At 39.9% G+C, this 20,887-nt stretch overlaps 1 protein-coding gene across 1 annotated transcript in view; it reads left to right on the forward strand.

The window, feature by feature from the left end:
• Positions 1 to 20,444, forward strand: part of EPB41L4B (erythrocyte membrane protein band 4.1 like 4B) — a 129,175-nt gene extending 108,731 nt beyond the window's left edge. Inside the window, exons 13-16 of the mRNA XM_018560667.1 lie at positions 353 to 383; positions 15,346 to 15,379; positions 18,388 to 18,455; positions 19,708 to 20,444. Of these exons, the coding sequence (XP_018416169.1) occupies positions 353 to 383; positions 15,346 to 15,379; positions 18,388 to 18,455; positions 19,708 to 19,855 (281 nt within the window). The 3' untranslated portion in view covers positions 19,856 to 20,444. The remainder of the gene's footprint in view (positions 1 to 352; positions 384 to 15,345; positions 15,380 to 18,387; positions 18,456 to 19,707) is intronic.
• Positions 20,445 to 20,887: the final 443 nt, after the last annotated feature.

Here is a 20,887-nt window from a genome sequence, read left to right on the forward strand (position 1 = left end):
TTCCTGTTTGGGCTCTTTCTTGCTCACTCCCACCCTTTCCCGCTCACACGCTACACTCTCGTCCTCTCTCTTTCTAGCTTGTAATCTCTCTTCTCTTCTGCCCATACTCTCTTTCCTCCTCTCACTTTCCTATTTGCACTCTTTTCTGCTCCTTTTTCTTTCTCACTTGTTATTTCTCTTTCCTGCATACCCTCTCTCTTTCTCCTGTCCTCTGTGTATATATGTAGTATTTGCTTCTGAAACACAAAGACCCGCTTCTTACTCCCCCCAACCCATAGTTTTTTAACATTTTTTAAGAATTCATACACTTGGCTTCCTCAGTTAAAAGTAACGTAATTTTTTTTCCCCCCAGCTTCTACTCCAATGAAGCCACCCCCTTTGTGGTATGTATTTTATTTTCGGATCAACATATATTTTCGTATCAACATAAGGTTTTATTTACACCTACATAGGTCCAGGGAAAGTGATCTATGCCATACTGCATATAGTTATATCGCATATGATATACACTTATACATGTGGAGTGCTAGTGGACTGCTGCTTTCAAATGCGGCCACTGTAACGTAATCATTAACTTGTACAGGTGACAGCTGGCGCTTCTAAACAGCATATTTGGGATTCCTGCAACAGGAATTGGTAGGTTCCTGTGCAGAAATCTCAAAACGTAACTACTATGTAGATGTGAATGAAGCCTTAAAGAGAAATTTACTCACCACTTTAGGCCCCGTTAAGGCCCCGTTCACATTGAGCGATTTATCGCGCAATTTTTGTAGCGATATCGCTCATATTTCCGCACTATATCGCTCTATGTAGCTTCACCAATACAATTCAATGTAGCTGTTCACATCATGTCGCTCAATATCGCTCAATATCGCTAGTAACTCGTCGCTGGTAGCTTGTCGCTTCTACATGACCCTTTTTTAGAGCGATTTTGAGCGATATTGCTCCTGATTGCATACAGCCCAATAGGAAGATGTCGCTCAATGTCGCTCAAAGTCACGCGATTTGCATGTCGCTCAGTGTGAATGGGGTCTTAATGTCTACCAGAACAGTTACTTTAAGGCATGCCAACTGTCAAGGTTGCCAGTGTGCTTATTCTAGCTCTCAACCGAACCTTCAAGCCCTTACATGGCTGGTATCCTAGCTGATCACATGTGCAGCACCATGGCAACTGTAATCCACGTAGAGGCTAAGATGGCAGTTTGGCAGTGACTGGAGAGTTCAGTTAACAGGTTTTCATGACACTCAGGGAATGATGTGTTGATATATAAGTAAGGGGCTAGGTTTTCGATATGGATACCAGCTGCAGCAATTGCAATTGTGTTACAATCTTTCTGTTGTAAATGTATTTTACTTGCATTAGAGAAAATTGAGTAGTAGAATGAACTACTATTTTTGAGTGGATTGGCTATTTAAACTATGTCTGCGCCTATATTCAGATTGTTTTGTATCATTTGTAAATACTGTATGATTATCTGCTTTAAAAAATGTAAGTAACACTGCACTGCAATTTTTGTGAAAAGTTTTTCTTCCTGAAAAGTTTTTACTGATTGTGACAGGTACCTGGTGGGTATGCACAAATATAGTTTTTTGGTTTTGCATCACGTAGGAACTCTGAGAAATGGACAGTTAACGGTTTAAAGGCAATAATGTATTTAATTGTATTTGTTTCTATTACGCTATTAAGTTCAACATAATTAAAGATGTTTTGCTCCTGATTTTCATTTGTATTCAATGTCCGGTGCATCACGTTGCAGTATCCAACAGTAGTCGGCAAGCATTGACGGATTCCATTTGCCCTGTTATTATTTTTCCATTGTAGCAATGTCTTGGTGAAAACTTTCATATCTCTACAGATATTCTAGTTGTACTTGCTGTACTGGATGTGCTTCAGCAACATTTCCATGTTCTCATAGGTTTCTTTCATGTGTGCTGCATAGCCAACAGGTATTGAAGGGTGAACGTTGTCATTGTGTAATAGAGAGTTGCCACTCTTGCGGGTCATGGTCACAACCCAAAGCAGAGAACAATCCTTTGATGTCAACACAGAAACAGAGACTGTCAACTTGTGCAAAGAATTTGGTTATATCATCTTGGCGGCTTCGAAAACCAGACATTTGCGGACCTGGTGACAGCAAACACCATTCCTGCAGTCTTGAGCCTAGCAATTCGGCTTTTGCTTTTGACAGACCCAAATCTCTGACCAGGTCGTTTAATTCTGACTGTTGTGAGATGTGGATCGCATGAGTAGCACCGTTCACAATCCAGATCAATGTCACTGCCAGTTCCCTGCATTGCAGTTTGTTCATCTGGTTCGTCTAAGGTCCATTCCTCTGGTGGTTTTGGAATTGGAAGACTGTTGTCATGTGGCACGGGTCTCATTGCTGGAGGCAGATTAGGGTATTTAATTGACTTCTTGTTTTTGGCAGAGAAACCAGACACATTTGTCAAGCAGAAGTAACAGTCCATCACATGGTCTTTCTGTTCTTGCCATATCATCGGGACAGCAAACGGCATTGTTTTTCGAGTGCCTTTGAGCCAAGCTCTCAGACAGACAGCACATGTCGCACAACAAATGTGAGGCCCCCATTCCTTGTCTTGATCACCAATTGTACAGCCGAAGTACAGATGATATGCTTTCTTCACGAGCAGTCATTGAGCGTCTCTGATGAACAAGCGTATACTCGCCACAAATATAGCAGAATGTATTGCGGCTGTTACGACATTGACAAGACATATCAACCGTCACCAATCGCACCAAACGTCTAGAACATCTAACTTACATGTTACAGTGCTACTGAGGCAATGTTATATTCTGAAACAATACGTACACACTATGATGTCTATATTAATCCAATGAGCAGCATTTGTGTATGCAAGCCACTTTTATAGCCTGCTGAGACAGTGTCAAGCTGGCTCCAGCCTGCCCAGGCTGCATACTTCCACAGAACAGCTTCCAACTTGGCCTGATTTCATGCCTGGACATGCCCAGACTGCACAAAACATTGTTCATAGGGCTCTTACAGAAACGAAAATTTTTAGACAACAAATATAAGAAAAAAACATGACAAAGCTGAAGATTTCAATGGAACGGTATGTGATGATGTGCAAATTTGGATGTGATTTTTGTGATCAGCAGCCAAACATCTATAAGGAACATCCAACAGTGTTCAAGGAGCAAAAACTTTGTTGTGTAGTGTAACTGATGTTGCTTTTTTTTTGTTGTTTTTACTAACGTTTGATATATGTAATATTTAAATGAAGGCTTCTGCTGTCAATGTCTTAAAGCCCTGAAGACACCTTATGTCAAAGTATTTAATAGAGAGGAATTGTGTGAAAATGCCAGAAAAAAAGACATTCTAAAATTTCTCTGCAGAGTGTTCTGGCAGTATATTTCAGAGCTGTGTCACGTCTGTGAAAGACACGAAAGAAAATAAAAGTGCTATCTGGAAATCCACTGCACACACAACAGATGCAACTTTTCTCTGTTGAATTTCAACAACCATATGTCCTGTATTTGTTGGGTTATGGAGGTTTGGCTACAACAGCATGACTAACATATTTCTCTAGGTAGGCTTAGAGTAGTAGTAGGCAAGAAATGAGGTATACAGGCAATATGCTTACTCATACTATCGGAGAGCTTTGCCTTTTATAATGACTATTATGTGAAATCAATACATGCTCATATCATTCTTTTTTTAATGTTTTTAAATTTCTTTAATGATGTGGAATTTTAGGGTTTCATTTAAAGGATATCTAAACCCTGAACTAAAAATGCAAACAATGTTATCTTCCCTGTGTGAACTACTGTCTTCCCTGCACTCCCCACCCCACTGTTTTGAAGATAAGGAGAGGAAGACATGTTTGAAGTTAGGCTTGGATCCCTCATAGATCATATGATCCTTCATAGATCCCTCCATAGATACAGATGCAGCTTCCTTCATGCCTTACCTGCATTTAGGGACATGTAAGATGCAATATATGTCCCTTGGTCATATATAATATATATCCCTTGGTCAACTAATAACCTCACATGGCTTCCAATACCATCTCTATGCCGATGACACTCCAATTTATCTTTCCACTCCACATCTCTCCCCCTCTGTGTCCTCTCGTGTCACTAATCTACTAACTGACATATCCGTCTGGATGTCACAACATTTCTTAAAACTCAATCTTTCAAAAATTGAGCTTGATATTTCCTCCTACCCGTGCACGTTCCCCCAACATTTCAGTTGAGATTGATAACACGACTATCCACCCCTCCTCCAATGCCAAGGTCCTAGGTGTCATCCTTGACTCGGACCTCACCTTTCTTCCCCACATCCAATCACTATCCAAATCCTACCGCCTTCACCTTCGTAACATCTCCAAAATACGCCCCCTCCCTCGCCAAAGAAACCGCAAAATTACTCATCCACTCCCTTGTTATCTCTCGTCTTGACTATTGTAACTCCCTCCTCATTGGCCTTCCACTACACAGGATATCCCCACTTCAGTCTATCATGAATGCAGCTGCCAGACTCATCCACTTGACCAACCGCTCAGTGTCTGCAACCCCCCTCTGCCAATCCCTGCACTGGCTTCCACTCGCCCATAGGATAAAATTCAAAATATTAACAGTCACTTATAAAGCCATCCACAACTCTGCCCCCGGATATATCTCAGACCTTGTCTCAAAATATCACCCTAACCGTCCACTCCGCTCTTCCCTAGACCTCCTGCTTTCCAGCTTCCTAGTCAACTCCTCCCATACTCGCCTCCAGGACTTCTCTAGAGTCTCTCCCATCCTCTGGAACTCTTTACCCCAACCTGTCAGTCTATCTCCCACCCTGACTGTCTTTAGGCGTTCCCTGAAGACTCTTCTCTTCAGGGAAGCCTATCCCACCTCAACCTAACCACTGAACCATCACATTCTCAAACAATTCATCCCCACACAGCTACCTCCTCATGTATCATTTCCCCCTCCTCTTTCAGATTGTAAGCCCTCAGGGGCAGGGCCCTCCTTACCATCCTGTCTTGAATTGTATTGTAATTGTACTGTCTTCCTTACATTGTAAAGCGCTGCGCAAACTGTTGGCGCTATATAAATACTATGTCATAAATGTATTTTTTTGATTTGGGGTTTAGATATGCCTATCGCTGTTAGGATGAGCAAATTTTTTTCTTGGCAGTCAGACCACTTCAACCCTGCTCTCTGCATGGTTTGAGTTTTCAGTTTTCTGAAGATGAAAACATAAAGTCAGATCTCCATATACCATTAAGGTTGGAGATGAATATGAATGGAAAAAATAGTAAATTATTAGTGGGAATATGCTACAGGCCCCCAAACATGAGGGAGGAGGAGACTCAACTACTGACAGAAAAAGCAGGAAGGCAAGGCAATGTTATAATTATAAGGGACTTCAACTATGCTGATATTGATTGAGCAAATGAAACCGCATACTCAAGTAAGACCCGTCACTTCGTGGACACGTTGTCTAATAATTTTATGGGACATATGGTTAACATTCCAACTAGAGAAAAAGCTGTGTTTGATTTATTAATTACAAATAACACCGATCGGATTACAGATGTGGACATTGGGGATAACCTGGGACACAGTGATCACAGAATGATAAAGTTCACAGTAAACTCCAGGAAACGCAAGATAAGACAAGAACACTACATCTTAAAAGGACTAAGGACTTTAATAAATTGAGATACCTACTTTGTGATACTAATTGGGACACAGAGTCAAGTTAGAAATTTTCAAGGAAATAGTAAATGGCAAAATTGGCCTGTGCATTCCATTTTCCAACAAATTCAAAAACAGCAAAAGCTAAACCAGGATGGTTAAATAGCAAGGCAAATCAACACATAAGGAAAAAGGGCAAGGCCTTCAAAAAATATAAGTCAGAGTGGTCACCATCAGCATTCCAACACTACAAGGAATGGAACAAGAGATGTAAGAAAGCAATCAGGGCTGCAAAAATAGAATACGAAGATAACAGAGGCAGTGGGCTGTTTATAAGAGTAGCTAACATGATCATTGTTTAGTACTAGTAACTTGGGGTCTATGGAGTTATTGTGTGTTATAGGAGGACACTGGGGGCTGTCAGCACATGTCGTGTCTTGTATTACACAGCAGTTATGATATCATCTTTTCCATCTTATTTTTTCCATTCATATTCATCTCCAACCATCAAGATTCAGCACTGTCTCCAATCTCAGAAACCTATGTTGTCACGTTCATTCACAACCAGATCATTTGATACAGACCCCCCACAAACGTTTAATTCATAAACTAAGGTCTATGGGTTTGGATGAAATTGTATGCACAAGGGTGAAAAACTGGCTGCATGAATGGTTCCAGAAGGTAGTAATGGGTCATTTTCTAATTGGGCAAAGGTTGTGAGCGGAGTGCCCCAGGGATCAGATCCTGTTTATCTTATTTATAAACAACATAGAGATTGATATAAATTGTTAAATTTCTTTTTTTGCGGATGATACCAAACTGTAGGGCAGTAAATTCTCAAGAAGACATATGCTTGCTTCAACAGGACCGAGATAAAATTGAGTAGTGGGCTGCAAGATGGCAGATGATATTTAATATTGAACAATGTAAGGTTATGCACATAGAAGCAAGGAACGTGTGTGCAAACTACTACCTAGGAGGTGCACCACTGGGGAAGTCAGAGATGGAGAAGGACCTGAGGGTGCTCATAGATCACATATTTGGCAATAGCATGCAGTGCCAAGCAGCGGCCAGCAAAGCAAACAGGATATTATCCTGTGTTAAGAGGGATTTTTGCAAGGGATAAAAACATAATGTTACCACGTTATAAATCACTGGTTCGGGCTCCCCTTGAATATGTGGTTCAGTTTTGGTCAGCAACTCTCAGGAGAGATGTTCTCGAACTTGAGAAAGTTTGGAGAATAGCTACAAAATTATTAAAGGGGATGGAAGGCCTGAGCTGTGAAGATCGCCTCAAGAAATTAAATTTGTTCTCCTTAGAAAAGAGGCGCTTGAGGGGGGACCTAATTGCGATTTTTAAAATCATAAATGGGGACAATAATATTTGGAATAGGATGTTTACACCAAAAACTAGCAAGAGATTACAAGAGAGGAGGTTTCATCTCGGATGTCGCAAGGGTTTTTTTTTTACTGTGCGGTAGTAAAAATGTGGAATTCCCTTCCACAGTCCGTAGTATCAGCTGATAGTATTGATAAATTCAAGCAACTTTTAGATGAGTTTCTTGAGTTCTTAAATATACAGGGATATGGGAACTACTAGAGCCAAATTATATATGTTCCTAAGTAGATTTGATTAAAAAGTCACATTTAGCCAAAAGCTGACACTGTTCAGGGTTCATAACTTCCTAATTCATCAGGGCTTGGCAAATGCTGCAGATAGGGAACATACACTGGACTGGTATAGTGATTCTGCAGTGTTGTTTCTGTAAGATAGGATACAAAGCATTTTCTCCAGAAGCTGGTTTAGGTAATCCTTCTAAAACATTATTCTCCTTCTATACCAAACCTGAGTCCTAATTGGAGTGACTAGTACAGTAAAGATCCAGCATTCCACACTTGTATGTTTTTTTTACATGCAATAACAAAAATTGTCAACCCTAGACCTAAGATGAAATTGGTCTCAAAGCATGTCAGGTATATTTATATACATCACTTGGACATATGATGGTCTAATAACTAAGGATTTGTTATAATAGCTGAGATGACAGTATGTCTCTGGATTCATTACTGGTTATAAATCAGGGCAAATGTTTATTTGGCAGCTTTAATTATTTCTGTAGTCTTTCTCGTATGACATGTGAATTTACAAAAAGGGTGGTTTCTTGATGATATTAACAGTTTGTAATGTTAATATTTTGAATTGTTTAGGTAGAGTAAATGAGTAACACGTATTACATTATATGACCAATTGGGTGTGCCATTTAAATAGCTACATAACTATGTTTAAAAATACTTTTGTTCATCAAGCTCAGCTGCTAACCACGTAATGTAGCTTTGGGCCAGAGGAAGCATGCAGTATAGGAAACCTATATTGTTGATGTCGGGTATGTTTACACACATCACTTGGACATATGAAGGTCTAAGTAACGTTTTGTGTTTTTATAGAGTAGATGACAGTATATCTCCGGAAGCCTTACTAGTTAAAAATAGGGATACAATTACTTCTTATTGTTTGAAAATTTGGGGGGCGTGGCTGCGGTGCCATTGACTTTAATACACTGCCCCAGAACTTGCATCATGGCTTCCTGATTGGCTAGGAAGCAAGCTTCACTTGTTGGTAGGCAGCATGGCTTCCTAACCAATCAGGAAGCCAGTTGGCACATCATGACCCCCTCCCGGCTTCCTGATTGGCTAGGAGGCTGGTTTCACTTTTTCCTAGGCAGCTTGGCTTCCTGACCAATTGGGAGGCAGTTCATTACATGCAACCCGGCTTCCTGATTGGTTAGGAAGCCAGGCTGCTTAGGAACATGTGATGCCGGCTTCCTAGCTAATCAGGAAGCGGGTCATAACCTACTGCCCTCCTTCCTAAATGGAAAGGAAGCCGGCTCTATGCACCCTCGGCACTGCTGGACAGAGGGAGAACTCCCTCTGACCGGAAGTTCCGGTATGGGGGTAAGTATCGGAGCATTTGGACAAGTACGAGTACTTGCCCAGATACTAGTTATCGGCACCGATACTAGTATCAGTACATCACTAGTGCAAATCCATTTTGTTGATAGTTGTCATTCAAACGATTTCTAAGCCTGATGAAGGGAACCCTGCATGGCCCCAAACGCGCTTGTCGTTTGAATGACAACTATCAATAAAATGGATGTTGCACTAACATGGAATCTGGACATCTGTTTTGAAATATATGTACTATTTAGGGATGCATAGATACTTTTCGAGTACCAGTGCAGATACTTGGCATTTTCATGAGAACTACCAGAGTTGCAACGGTTGTAGCTGGAACCTGGCTCTGGCACTCCACCACTGTCCTGAAATCATTAGTCTGTATTGTTTTAGAAAAACTGTCACATGACAATAAACAAAAATGTATCAGTACTAGTACTTGTAAGTACTCGGCAAGTACCAGTACTCGTACTCGCAAAACTGGTATCAGTGCATCCCTTTATTTATATTTATAAAAACAAAATCATACATTAAAACAAAGATGTACAAACCCCAAGAGCTCTGTGTGCTCCTTACAAATGACAGCTGCCTCCTAATTTTTGAATTTTTCTCTAGTGTAGTCTTGGAGCTCAAAAGTATCGGCACATGTACTCGTACTTGTACCGAGTACTGTACTTGGTATCTGTGCAACCCTAGTACTATTGCACACAAAAAAAATGCCTCCACAAAACATGTTACAGGTTGCCTGCAGCATTTTTTTATGGGGCCATGTTTTATGTGCAATAGTACCCCCCCCCCCCTTTTCAATTGATATTTATTGTGATAAAACATTTTAAATACCTGTTTAGAAGTCCGGGTGAGAAGGACAGTCAGTAGAACAGTCAGGCTGCCGGATGATTTCTTCCTTGCTTCCTCTCACTAACAGGAGAGAAACGTAGGGCGGGAGTGAAGACAGCGCTGCTCGCCACCTGCTGCCAGGAGCGGGTCGGGTCCAGGACTCTGGCGGGCTGGATCTGGCTCCCGGGCCGTAGTTTGAGGACCCCTGGTTTAAATAATAATCATTGATGAAAAGGAGCGATGAATATTTATTTGGCAGCTTTTTTTGAATGTTTCTATAGTCTTCCGGATGGGGCATGTAAATGTATTACAAAAAAAGGGCAGTTTCTTGATGATGTTTACCACTGTAATGTTAATATTTGGAATTATCTGGGGAGAGTAAATAGAGTAACCAAAACCATACATTATCTAACTACAGTAATTGGGTTGGCAATTAAACCGCTACATAGCTCACAAGGTTTGGAAATAATAATAAAGGCCAGCCTACTATAATCTTGCCCCGAACCTTTGTGCCTCAGGGCACTTTACATGTCATGTCACAGACCTGTGTGTACTTGTCAGTTGCAGATTGCTACTCAAAATTTTAGAGCAGTGACGCAGCCTTCTGTGATTCCTCTAAAATTTTCTTGTGGAAATGTATCTTGGGAAATAATGAAGGCATCCAAGTATATTCAGACACTGCACCCCATGTTGTGATGTCTTTCAGAGATGTGTTTTCTGACTCATTTAGCCAAAAGCATTCACATTATTTAGGGCAGAGGTACTACCTCTGGTATAGCTAATCTCTGATTAAACTTAGATGGTCTGCTGCAAATGTAATATGTTTATGTTGGACATTTAACCCTGCCCTGGCGCGTCCAAGTACTTGTACTGTGCCTGTTAGTGGCAGAGTGCTGTTTCAAGCCTAGTGTCATGACCTGGGTGCTGTGTGTCCAATGTTTAAACACAGACTCTCAGATTCTGCTATAGCTACCAGAACTTTAATCTCCATTTCAAGTCCCTTTATGTACAATGAATAATCAGTATGCTTGCAAATGTTCAGAACTTTCCACTGTTACCTCTTCGGCAGCACATAATCAAGCCCTATAGCCACTTCACTCTCTAGCATGCCTGGGGCTTCATTTATTTCTGACTCCAATTCACAAATTTCTCAGTCTACTCCTCTAAGATCTGTTTTTAATCAGGTGATTAGCAAATCTGGCATGCTCAAGATTGTCGAAATTAGATTGATGCAATCCACTTGGCCTTGCCTATAAGATTTAAATATACAAAAAAAGAGAAATGAGGTTTGCCTAGACAAGTTAAATCTGCTGATCCAGATATAGACTCTTCTATGACCTATTCTACTGAAAAGACCTTTCCTCTATTTTTCTTTCTGAAAAATTCCTGTGCAAAGACAGCTTAACTTCCTATGTGATCATGGCTTCTTCCTGTTATATGAAGCAGAATATTCCCCTGGAATATTCTCTACAGTCCTTTTAACAGTGCTCATTTAAGTCCTAGTTTGTGCTAGCTGGAGCAACTCTCTTCCCTCTCCGGGCAGTGACTTTATTTTGCGAAGCCATACCTGAACAGATTCCTAACTCATCTCCCAATCCTCCAGTTCATAGCTTCTTAAAGTGGACATTTAACCATATCTTTAAAATAACAACAAACTCGCATTTATTCATGTTTAGTAGTGACAATCTACAAACACATACTTAAAGATAATTGCAGGCTTTGTATTCTCTGCATACGTATTTCTCTTTTCTTCCCCAGTCTTCTGGCAGTTACCATGTTTACTAAGGGCAGATCACTAGCTCTCCTTTTACTTCCTGGATTCTGGCACATGTGACTAGACATGTGACCGTGCACATCTCAGGGCAGGAAAATGCCTTTCCCTGAGATCTCCGGAGATTACAGATGAGATTTCCCAGCAATGCTCTGCTGATGAAAAAGCAATCCCAGTTTGCATTGCTCTGTCAAACAAGTCATTTTGCCCTTTCAAAGCAGGAAGTGAATGTTCTGCAAGTGTAAGTATTTCAAAATCACAGCATTTTACACCGGACATGTCTGTTGTTATTAATCATCATACATAGAGGAGGGATGCATTGGAGAATTTGATTTTTGAGTGTAAAGGTCCCCCCCCTCTCTTAATTTCATGTTGGAATGCAGATTTCAGGTTCAGATAAAAGTATCGGATAAACATTAGATTTGGTTAGTTGGTTAGCGATGAATTATGTTTGGGTAGCTGAATTCAAAACTTTAATTGGGAAATATTTTTAGAAAATGTTACTTCCTTGAAGTCCTCTGGGATGGCGCCTGGGTTCTGTCTAATACAGCTGGCGTGAGGTTGCTTCATTTGCGCAGGATGAAGCAATTAGTATAGGCCTACAACCTCCGACTCTGCAACCCCACTCTTTGGCAGCCCTCCCCTCACAGTCTCTCCACTATACCAAAATCTCTGTCCTGCCCTTACCACTAAGGGCAACATTCCTTCACCACTGAGCCTATTCTCTCCCTTCCTTCTCTGTCACACCGCAGCTTCTACCATACATTCTGATATGTGCACACTTTTGTTGTTTGTATTTATACCCACCTACATCCCATCCCGTGCTTGTCTTTTCTTCACTACGATACTTAAATCCTCTTTACTTTTAATCATTACTCCTGGTGTTTGTGTCAAACTCACTTTTAGACTCTGTGGCTTTATCTATGTATATTGTGACAACGGCTTTTATTAGCCTTTTCCATGCTTGTGTTGACCATCCACTACTTGCACTAAAGTAATCTTCCCCTTTAATTTCTTCCTCCTGTCTGTCCCTCATTCTGTCTTGATTGGTATTCTTAACTCTAAGTTCTTCTCAAATGTGTTTTTTATTACCTATTGGAATTCCAGCCATACACCTTTTCATTTTGATCTAGTTTGTCTATACATCACTTGTTTCTTTAGTTTCCACCAGATTTTTATTTTATTTCTCAATATGTCTCTGAAGGTTCGCATTTATCCAGGTTCTGGTGTAGCTAGTAGTAGTTAATCAATTTGACAATTTACATAGGAAAAGCAGGCAATACCATTGGCCTATCCAAGATATCGAGATGTAAATCCTTTTTGTAGTTTATCTCAGAAAGTAGTATTGAACTCTCAAACTTTTTTTCAAAAATGAATCCAGATCAAGCAAATACATTGCCCAGCAAAGAATTGCTTTACATTTTTGCCTAATCACTTACAATCATTGTGTTTCTGAACAGCTGCTTCCACGTCTCTCAGCTCCACTTCCCTGAACTTCCTGTCTAGTACAAGATCACAAGGGACAGAGCGGACTCCAGCAACTGTTCATTTACTAGCTTGGATAGGGGGTAGGGAAGTAACTTGATTTGCTGTGTTTGTGGAGACGCATACAGGTTATTAGCACACACAAGGGGGACTGCATAGCACTCTGCTTGAGAAAGAAGTCACTCTAAAACAGGAAGTCGGGATCAGTGCTCAGGAGAACAGCTGATTCTGCAGGAAACACAAATTTTTAAACACCAGGAAGCAGCATCCATTGTAAGTGATTTCATCAGCATTTGAAATAGCTAAAAATCCTTTTGACTTTAATACTACTTTAATTCTCAGCCTGCAATTGTATCTGCCTGATAAAAATCTGTCTCCATTCTATGCATAACCCTGGTTGTTCAAAACCCTGCTTATCCCCACTTCAGTCTACAGGGGGTGTAACTTGTAGTGACCTGAAGGATTGGAGACCGCATAGCACAGCATGGGTAGTCCTTGTCTAACTGGCATCAATCTTCTTCATCTGACCATAGGAAAAACCATATTTAACTAAAGGTGGCCTAACGAAAATCATACGCGAACGGACTTTCGAATGAAAATCTAACAGTTGATGGTACTTTTACAGCAAACATGCTGCTTTTATTACTCCCCTCATCAACCGCATATAAATAGTACTTCTTAGTATGGAGGAGCATGTTACTCGGGCTCCTTTCTCTCATGTAACAGTGCTAGTGACAGGCCCAGCACTGTCCCATTGAGGTGGAGAGACAGTTTCTGTACGCTCCAACTAGAGCAACACAGGACTTTTAGAAGGCTAGCATGTGCTACTGTGAAGGGTGTCATTAAAGTTAAACCTGTTGCTTTGCCCTGCTTGTGTAAATCACAGGTTCACTTTAAACTTTAGCTGTCATGGATGCTATATTTAGAAGTTCTAGAGGCCAGTAATTACAAAACGCTGTGTGAAATAAGGTTCTTCTTTCAAATCTGATTTTCACTGGACTTCTGGAGTGGGAGTTATGGTGTTTGAAAGCAGAGAACAGGTAAAAAGGAAAGAAAGCTATTCATACATGGATATTGTCATGCACACTATAAATCCTTCCTATGCATTGTCAGCCACTGGTTTCTTATTTGAAGGCACAACCTTAATCCTTATCCTTGCTTTTTTAGTGCCTCACTGACCCAGAACAGCAGTGACGTATCAGGACACCTGACCTGCATTCTTTTTCAAGGTCATTAACTCACCAAGTAGTGGATAACGCTAGGGCTGCATAAGTGATTAAATGTCTCTGCTAATTAAAGATTTAACTGCCTATTGGTGGTATCCTCATTTGCACCAGATGCAAATTAATATACTGCTGAGATAATAGGCAAGAAGTAGTTACATTTCTCAGTAACAAGTGATTTAATTGCAAGTGTAGCCCTATGCTTAGGGTGTCCCAAATCTTGCATATTGTTATCCTTTTCAGATTCCATTTAATTACTGCTGGTCTGAAGACTCCTCTGTTATTCTAAAATCTTTTTTAATACTTGATATTCGCTTATCAAAATCCCTTGCACAACAAGAGTCAGACTAATAGGGTGAGTAAGGGCTAGCAGTAGGGCTGGATCCAAGTAATCGATTAATGGATAATAATCAATTATTAGTCAACTACCCTCATTATGGGAGGAGGGCACAGCAAGCAGTGGGTGGGTGCAATAGCTAGCCTGCTATTGGCTATTGCAATTTGAAATGGCCAATAGCAGCTGTCATTCCCTGGCTGAAGCTATTCAAGCGCCATGTGGTTAAGGTATTTTTTTTATAAAAAGGTGGGAAAGTCATTTTCGGTGTCAGCCTGATAGTCTGCTGCGGGAGGTGCTTTGTAGTGCCATTCATTTCAATGGCAACCCGAACACACCTCCTACCCACAGTGTGATCGCCCACACTGGAACACACACACTACCGCAATGCTGTGCGTTCTAGTGCAGTGCGATTGCAAAAAATTGTGCATGCAGCTTTATTCTGAAGTAAACGTTATATTTGTACCATTGCATTTGTGTATTTTATTTGAAATATAGGATGCTATTTATTTAAAAAAATTATCCGATTAATCGAAAAAATCGGCCAGCAAATCGATCATGAAAATAATCATTAGTTGCAGCCCTAGCTAACAGTGTGGAAAAATCTAACTCTAGGACATTGCACTGTAGTCCCAGTACAGTGTGCTGATGCTTTCTTGTCCACTTAGCAGCTTAGGGTGGAGAGTTAAGTGAGCACCATTATTCGTTTCCAGAGCAGAAAAAGGATGCTGAACTGTATATTTAGAGCGATATTAAGACGGGATATATGTGGAACATAATATTGAGGTGTTGAGATTCTGCTTTTTTTTTTCTTTTGCCACAAGTTGCAGTTTTAAATGTTTTTTGCTTTTTAGTTCCAAATTGTGTTTTGCGTTATTTTGTATTCTCTAATGTAGTGGTAATATCCTTTTAATGTAGTATGAGGAACACAGCATTTTCTTGTAATAAGTTCCTGTGGAGCATTGCCAATATCATTCTGATATACTGATATAAGGCATCTAATGTTTAAACTTTTTTGTTTTTGTTAAACAAGTCTGTTAATTAGCTTTTTTTTTCTGTCTTGCAGTGTTAAAACTACACCTGAAATGCAAAATGACCAGGTAAATTTTATAAAATACATAGGTGGTCAATATGTATACAAATAAGACTAATATTTTTTATTTGTGAATTTGGAAATTGTGTAGGTTTTTCTCATTTTGACATTATGGAATATTTTTTGTAGATCTAAAACAAAAATATATATATATACATACACACAGTGTTTGTATATATGTATGTATGTATATATGTATGTATGTGTGTATATATATATATATATATATAATTCGATTAAAATGCTTTTAATCGCTAATGAAAATACTCACCTCTCCGCCGGCTTCCGGGGGAGTCCGGTGACGTCGATATCCGTGACGGCTAACGAAGGAAAGGGGGGAGGAGTCCGGTGAAGTTGATGTCCGTGACTCCTCCCCCCTTCCCTTCGTTTGCTGACAGAGCCACTTGGGCCGGTGAGTTTGCCCAAGAAACTTGTTCTGCCCTATACATTTTTAAATAGGTTACACTTACATGTAAATGGAACATCACTGTGCAGCCTGCCAATTAACATCGAACCTTTCTTCTACAATCTTCCCAGCTGGTCAGTGTGCCCACAAGCGTGGACCAAACTCCAAGGCATTGGCCTATACACATACAGCACAGCAATGAAGTAATAAAATGAACATGGATCACACTAATCCAGCACCTTATTATTCTGAGTTGCCCCACTCAAGCGGCGGCCATATTGAGTGGGGCACGTGAGATTAATAACGTGCTGGATTAGTGTGATCCTAGTTCATTTTATTCATTGCTGTGCTGTATGTGTATAGGTTAAAGTCTTTAATCTTGATACTTTACTTTTTAAATGCTGGGTTAAGTCATATCTGGCAGTGGCCATTTGAAGTAAGCCTACCAATGGCCATCCATGATAAAAGAGATGGTGGGCTGTGGACCGGTGTAACTGAAGACTGTGACTGAAGACGGTGTAACTGCAACTTTAGCAATGTGCAGGATGATATAACTAAGCTACAACCAAGATCGATAAATAATTTGTTAGTACTCTAAGATGCTATGTTTGGTGTGAGGATAAACATATCGGTCCTGATCTACTAAAGGGTTAAATTAGTTGAAGTGTAAAATTGTTAATGTTGTAGTAAAGTATAAAATTAGTTGAAGCAGTAAAATGAACCTACCTTTATTTCAAACAATGTATATGAAGGAGATGCTTTGTTTTTTTTCTTGTGCAGGGCAATGCAAAAGTTACACTTTAATGCCACCCTCCCCAGCTTTGTGTACTTGCCTCCAGTATCCAGATTATTTGTTTAGTTGCCAGGGCTGGAGAAAGGTAACCGTGTGTACTCCCTGACTGGAGCTTAAACATGACTGAGTGCTCTACCTGTCCCAGTGTGACACGGGTAGGCCAGACATCAAGCATCAAGGCTTTCACAAGCTCCTCCATATCCTGAAGTACGGGTCATTTTTTATTGAGCCATTTTTACCTCCCAGCTATTGACTTATTCATTTGGCAAGAAATTAATGATGGCAGAAAAGATGAGTTTCTTCTTATAGCTGCAGCTAACTATGATATTTCAATTGTTTACATTTTAACAAGAACTGGTGCTGAAACACCTGTTTGAGCTGACCAGTCCTGAAAGAGCTGACAACAGCAACTATGTCACACAAATTAGACCTTAGCTGTCAAACCAATGGCAGCTACATCTGTGTGACAGCAAGGACTCTAGGTTGTACCTAGGTATGTCCTATGCTCTTAAAGTGGAAGAAAAAGCTGCACAACAAAATACCCGTTACATTTTGCTTCACCATTGCTTTTAGAGCTCAGTCACACCATCTGCAGTGACGTGCATTTTTCCATAATGCAATGTGGATCAATGCAAGTCACTGCATGGGCATATAGAAAACAATGGTTTTTGATGTGCCTCATTCTCACAACAGTGTTGAGGAGATTGTGTTCAAATGCCGCATACATGCATATTAACACAAATGAGCACATGTAAATGCACAGCAGCTGAAGGAAAGAAAAAAAGCTATTATTTTAATGTCATCTGTTGAACCTGTTTCCTGGAAGGGTGAAACACGCATGAAAATGCATGTAAACTTGTGCTTTTTGATGAATTACAGTGGGTTTTTATGTGCAGTATGGTGGGAAAGTTTGTTGTAAATAAATGTCACCAGCACACCCGCATGACAAACACGTCAATTTTAGTGAATCTTCATTTTTTTATTTGTCAGAAGTCACTCAAAGTAGAATCGATTCTACTTTGAAAGTGATTCTACTTTGAGTGACTACTGACAAATAAAAAAAATGAAGATTCACTAAAATTGACGTGTTTGTCATGCTGGTGTGCTGGTGACATTTCTTTACAACGAACTTTGCCTGATGCGGCGCCATCCGCAGTCACTGCGAGCACCCACCTCTGCTTATGGGAATTCCAGTAAGGTGTGCTTTCAGGACTTTGGAGATTTGTATGGTTGGAAAGGACCCATATACTTCTTACAGACATTTTCTACTAAAATGCACAGCTATTGCTCTATACCCTTTCAGATGTTCTTGCAGCTGGTGGACATGAACTTTGTGCCAGCCACCAAAGCCCTGAAGCTATGGATGCCTGTGGGTGAATGCACTGTGCTGTAGGATTCCATAGTGTTGTCGGCTGGCAGACAAACGGACCAGCTGAATCTTTACATTCTTGTATAGAAAAACAGTTATACCTTGTTTTTCCCTTTAGTAAATCTAGCCTCTTATTTCATACTGCTTAATTGCCTGCATGGGTAGGCATATACTGCCTACCTGATATCATGGAGTAGCCAGATATCATTTGGTTGTTCTGATGATCAGGGACAGAATTTTTTATTTTTGTTTAATTGTTTCAATTTGTCAGCTAGGTTGGACAGTTAGGTTCCAGAAATTTGGTTTGGTATAAACGTTCATTGTGTAGCACTGAGACTGAACAAGGTATTTTAAGATGGTACATACAGGTTCTTTAATAAAGTTTGTACTGATCTAAATATACATTATTGTTCTCTGTATTTAAGATGTGATCAATCTCTTTTGCAGCAACAATATCATCATAATATACAACAAAATCAACAGCACTGGCATCCTCACACATCTCCAAATATCAGGTTGGTGATTTATTATATTGGCTATAAAATAATATATGTACAAGTACTGTGCAAAAGTTTTAGGCAGGTGGGAAAAATGCTGTAAAGTAAGAATGCTTTAAAAAAATCTATATTTGTATTGTTTTATCAATTTACAAAAAGTGAGTGAACAAACGAAAAATAAAATCCAATATTTGGTGTGACTATACTTTGCCTTCAAAACGGCATCAATTTTTCTAGGCACACAGCACACAGTTTTTGAAGGAACTCTGCAGGTAGGTCGTTCCACACATTTTGGAGAACAAACTACAGATCTTTCTGCATTAAAGTCAATGGCACCACAGCCATGCCCCCCGCCCGCAGTGCGATCGGACGCATGGCAAGACATTGCCTGCATTCCATTCCACTGCAAATGCAAAAAAATGCTGCTTGCTCTATTGACTTCAACCAACCGCCACGCCCCCTCCCGTCCCAGAACACAGGGGGCAGTTTTGTGAACGACTGCGTTGTGTTCCAGCAGCTACCACTCTGGAACGCACCGCAATTGGTGTGAAAACTTGTGTCATTACACAAGTTTTATTCATGTGTGGTCAGACTTACATGAATGTTTACTAATTTTACATGTTTGACCCACACTGCAGTCTCATAATGTTTCTCTGCAGTCTTGTGATCCGAACTAGAATTTCTTTTTATAGTTTCTGTTGGTAGGTTATTTCTAAAATGTATGTGAATTACTTGGGTTGCAGTTAAATTGTTGCCAGGCAAGAACATGATTTGAAATTCATTAACAGGCTGCCTGCTAGCTAAAACCTTTCTGCCCCATGGCAACACCCTGTCATTGTTTTAAGAGTTGTAGGGACTCACTGTGTTTGTTGTACACATTTACATGTCTTTAAATGTGGCAGGCAAAGCATTTACGAATATATTTTGCGTCTGCAAAGCTTTGACTACTGATCCATCAGAGCGGCTCAATGTCAATGGCTATTTTTTCACAATACCTAGTGGATAAGCATAACATTAGTTGCCTGCCATTTGCATGCTTCTGCATACATTATGTTCTGTGTTCTTTTTTCCTCTCCCCCAGCTATAGCCGGTTTACATGGCTATTTATGTACAACAGTGTAGAAGGAGAGTGCAGAAACGTGTTACACCTGTTTTTGTTTGACTTTTTTAAAGCTGCTTGCAAAGGTGTTGCTGGTCATTCATTCAAACTGTATGTTTTTGTTGTGAATCATTTATTTGTCACTAACCAATCACTATGCAAATGGTACAGGCCATCTTCTCATGACGACAGGGTATTATGGAAAGCCGGCTCCAGTGGAGATGGTAGAAACACAAGGTACATTCAGGACCAAAACCAGAAGAATTTGGGAGGCATTCAAAGCATTCTGTATCAAGACAAACTCATGACAACACTTTGACATCCATCTTTGACAACAACCCATAGACAACCATCACAGCTATCCATTGCATTCATGAACTCACCTGTCTGTTTATCATCTGAATCCACATGTTGTTTAATCTGCAAGTGCCTGGCATTTAAAGTACCAAGACTGATTTCCTGGATACCAGAAATATCATTTATAGCTTATGCTGGCTGCCTGAACCATACAATTTGTGTAGTGCCCAAAACTACACACTTGGAAAAAACAATCTGTAAACATTATTATAGTTCTCAAGCAATATGGATGGATTTATGAACATTGGTGTATTTTTTTCAAATTAATACAAAGCAGGCAGCCGCTAAAATTTTTAAGGAGATATGTATTATATTTTAAGGACTATACTAAATAGATGTAAAAAGGTATACTGCTTCTTGGATATGTGATAGTGATTGCCTTCTAGTGATCTGTATCTCTTGTTCTAAATTTTATTAGTTAATCTGAGTTTTAACAGCTACATTGTTTTGGGGGTGAATTATCATTGCAAAACTAGCTTTAATTTAATCATTCCCAATGTCTATGTTATGCTTCAAGACAGAAGTACATGACTTAAGATGATATGGCATATTACATAAGGCAGTGCAAGGTGGAGTTATTAATAACTTATCAAGTTCCAATGTACTGGCATATCATTTGAAAATATTTTTTCTGGCTTTATGTTGCATTTATTGCACATCCTGTTTCTACTTTGCTATATTTTTTTCATTCTGTCAAAATGCCTGATGAAGGCAGGAAGCTTTTTGTTAAGGTTGCAAATAATGAACTCACAGCTGGAACCTTGATGTAGTTTGCAACTTTGACTTTGCTAGTGTCTTCTCAGGTTGTAATCCTGCAGGAAAAATCCAATTAAGCTGCAATTCTCCACTGACCCAGTACAGAGTGTTTTATAGCAAATTTTGTTCCCCATGGTCCCTGTGTGTGTAGTAAAGTAGTCACCGCTTCAGACTTGCTCCCATGATAGTCCATCACAGAAATTATGTGACGATCTACAGCTAGGTGATACACAAATAA

Source organism: Nanorana parkeri, unplaced genomic scaffold, assembly GCF_000935625.1.
Source record: "Nanorana parkeri isolate BGI_ZX_2015 unplaced genomic scaffold, ASM93562v1 scaffold471, whole genome shotgun sequence".
Taxonomy (NCBI): Eukaryota; Metazoa; Chordata; class Amphibia; order Anura; family Dicroglossidae; genus Nanorana; species Nanorana parkeri.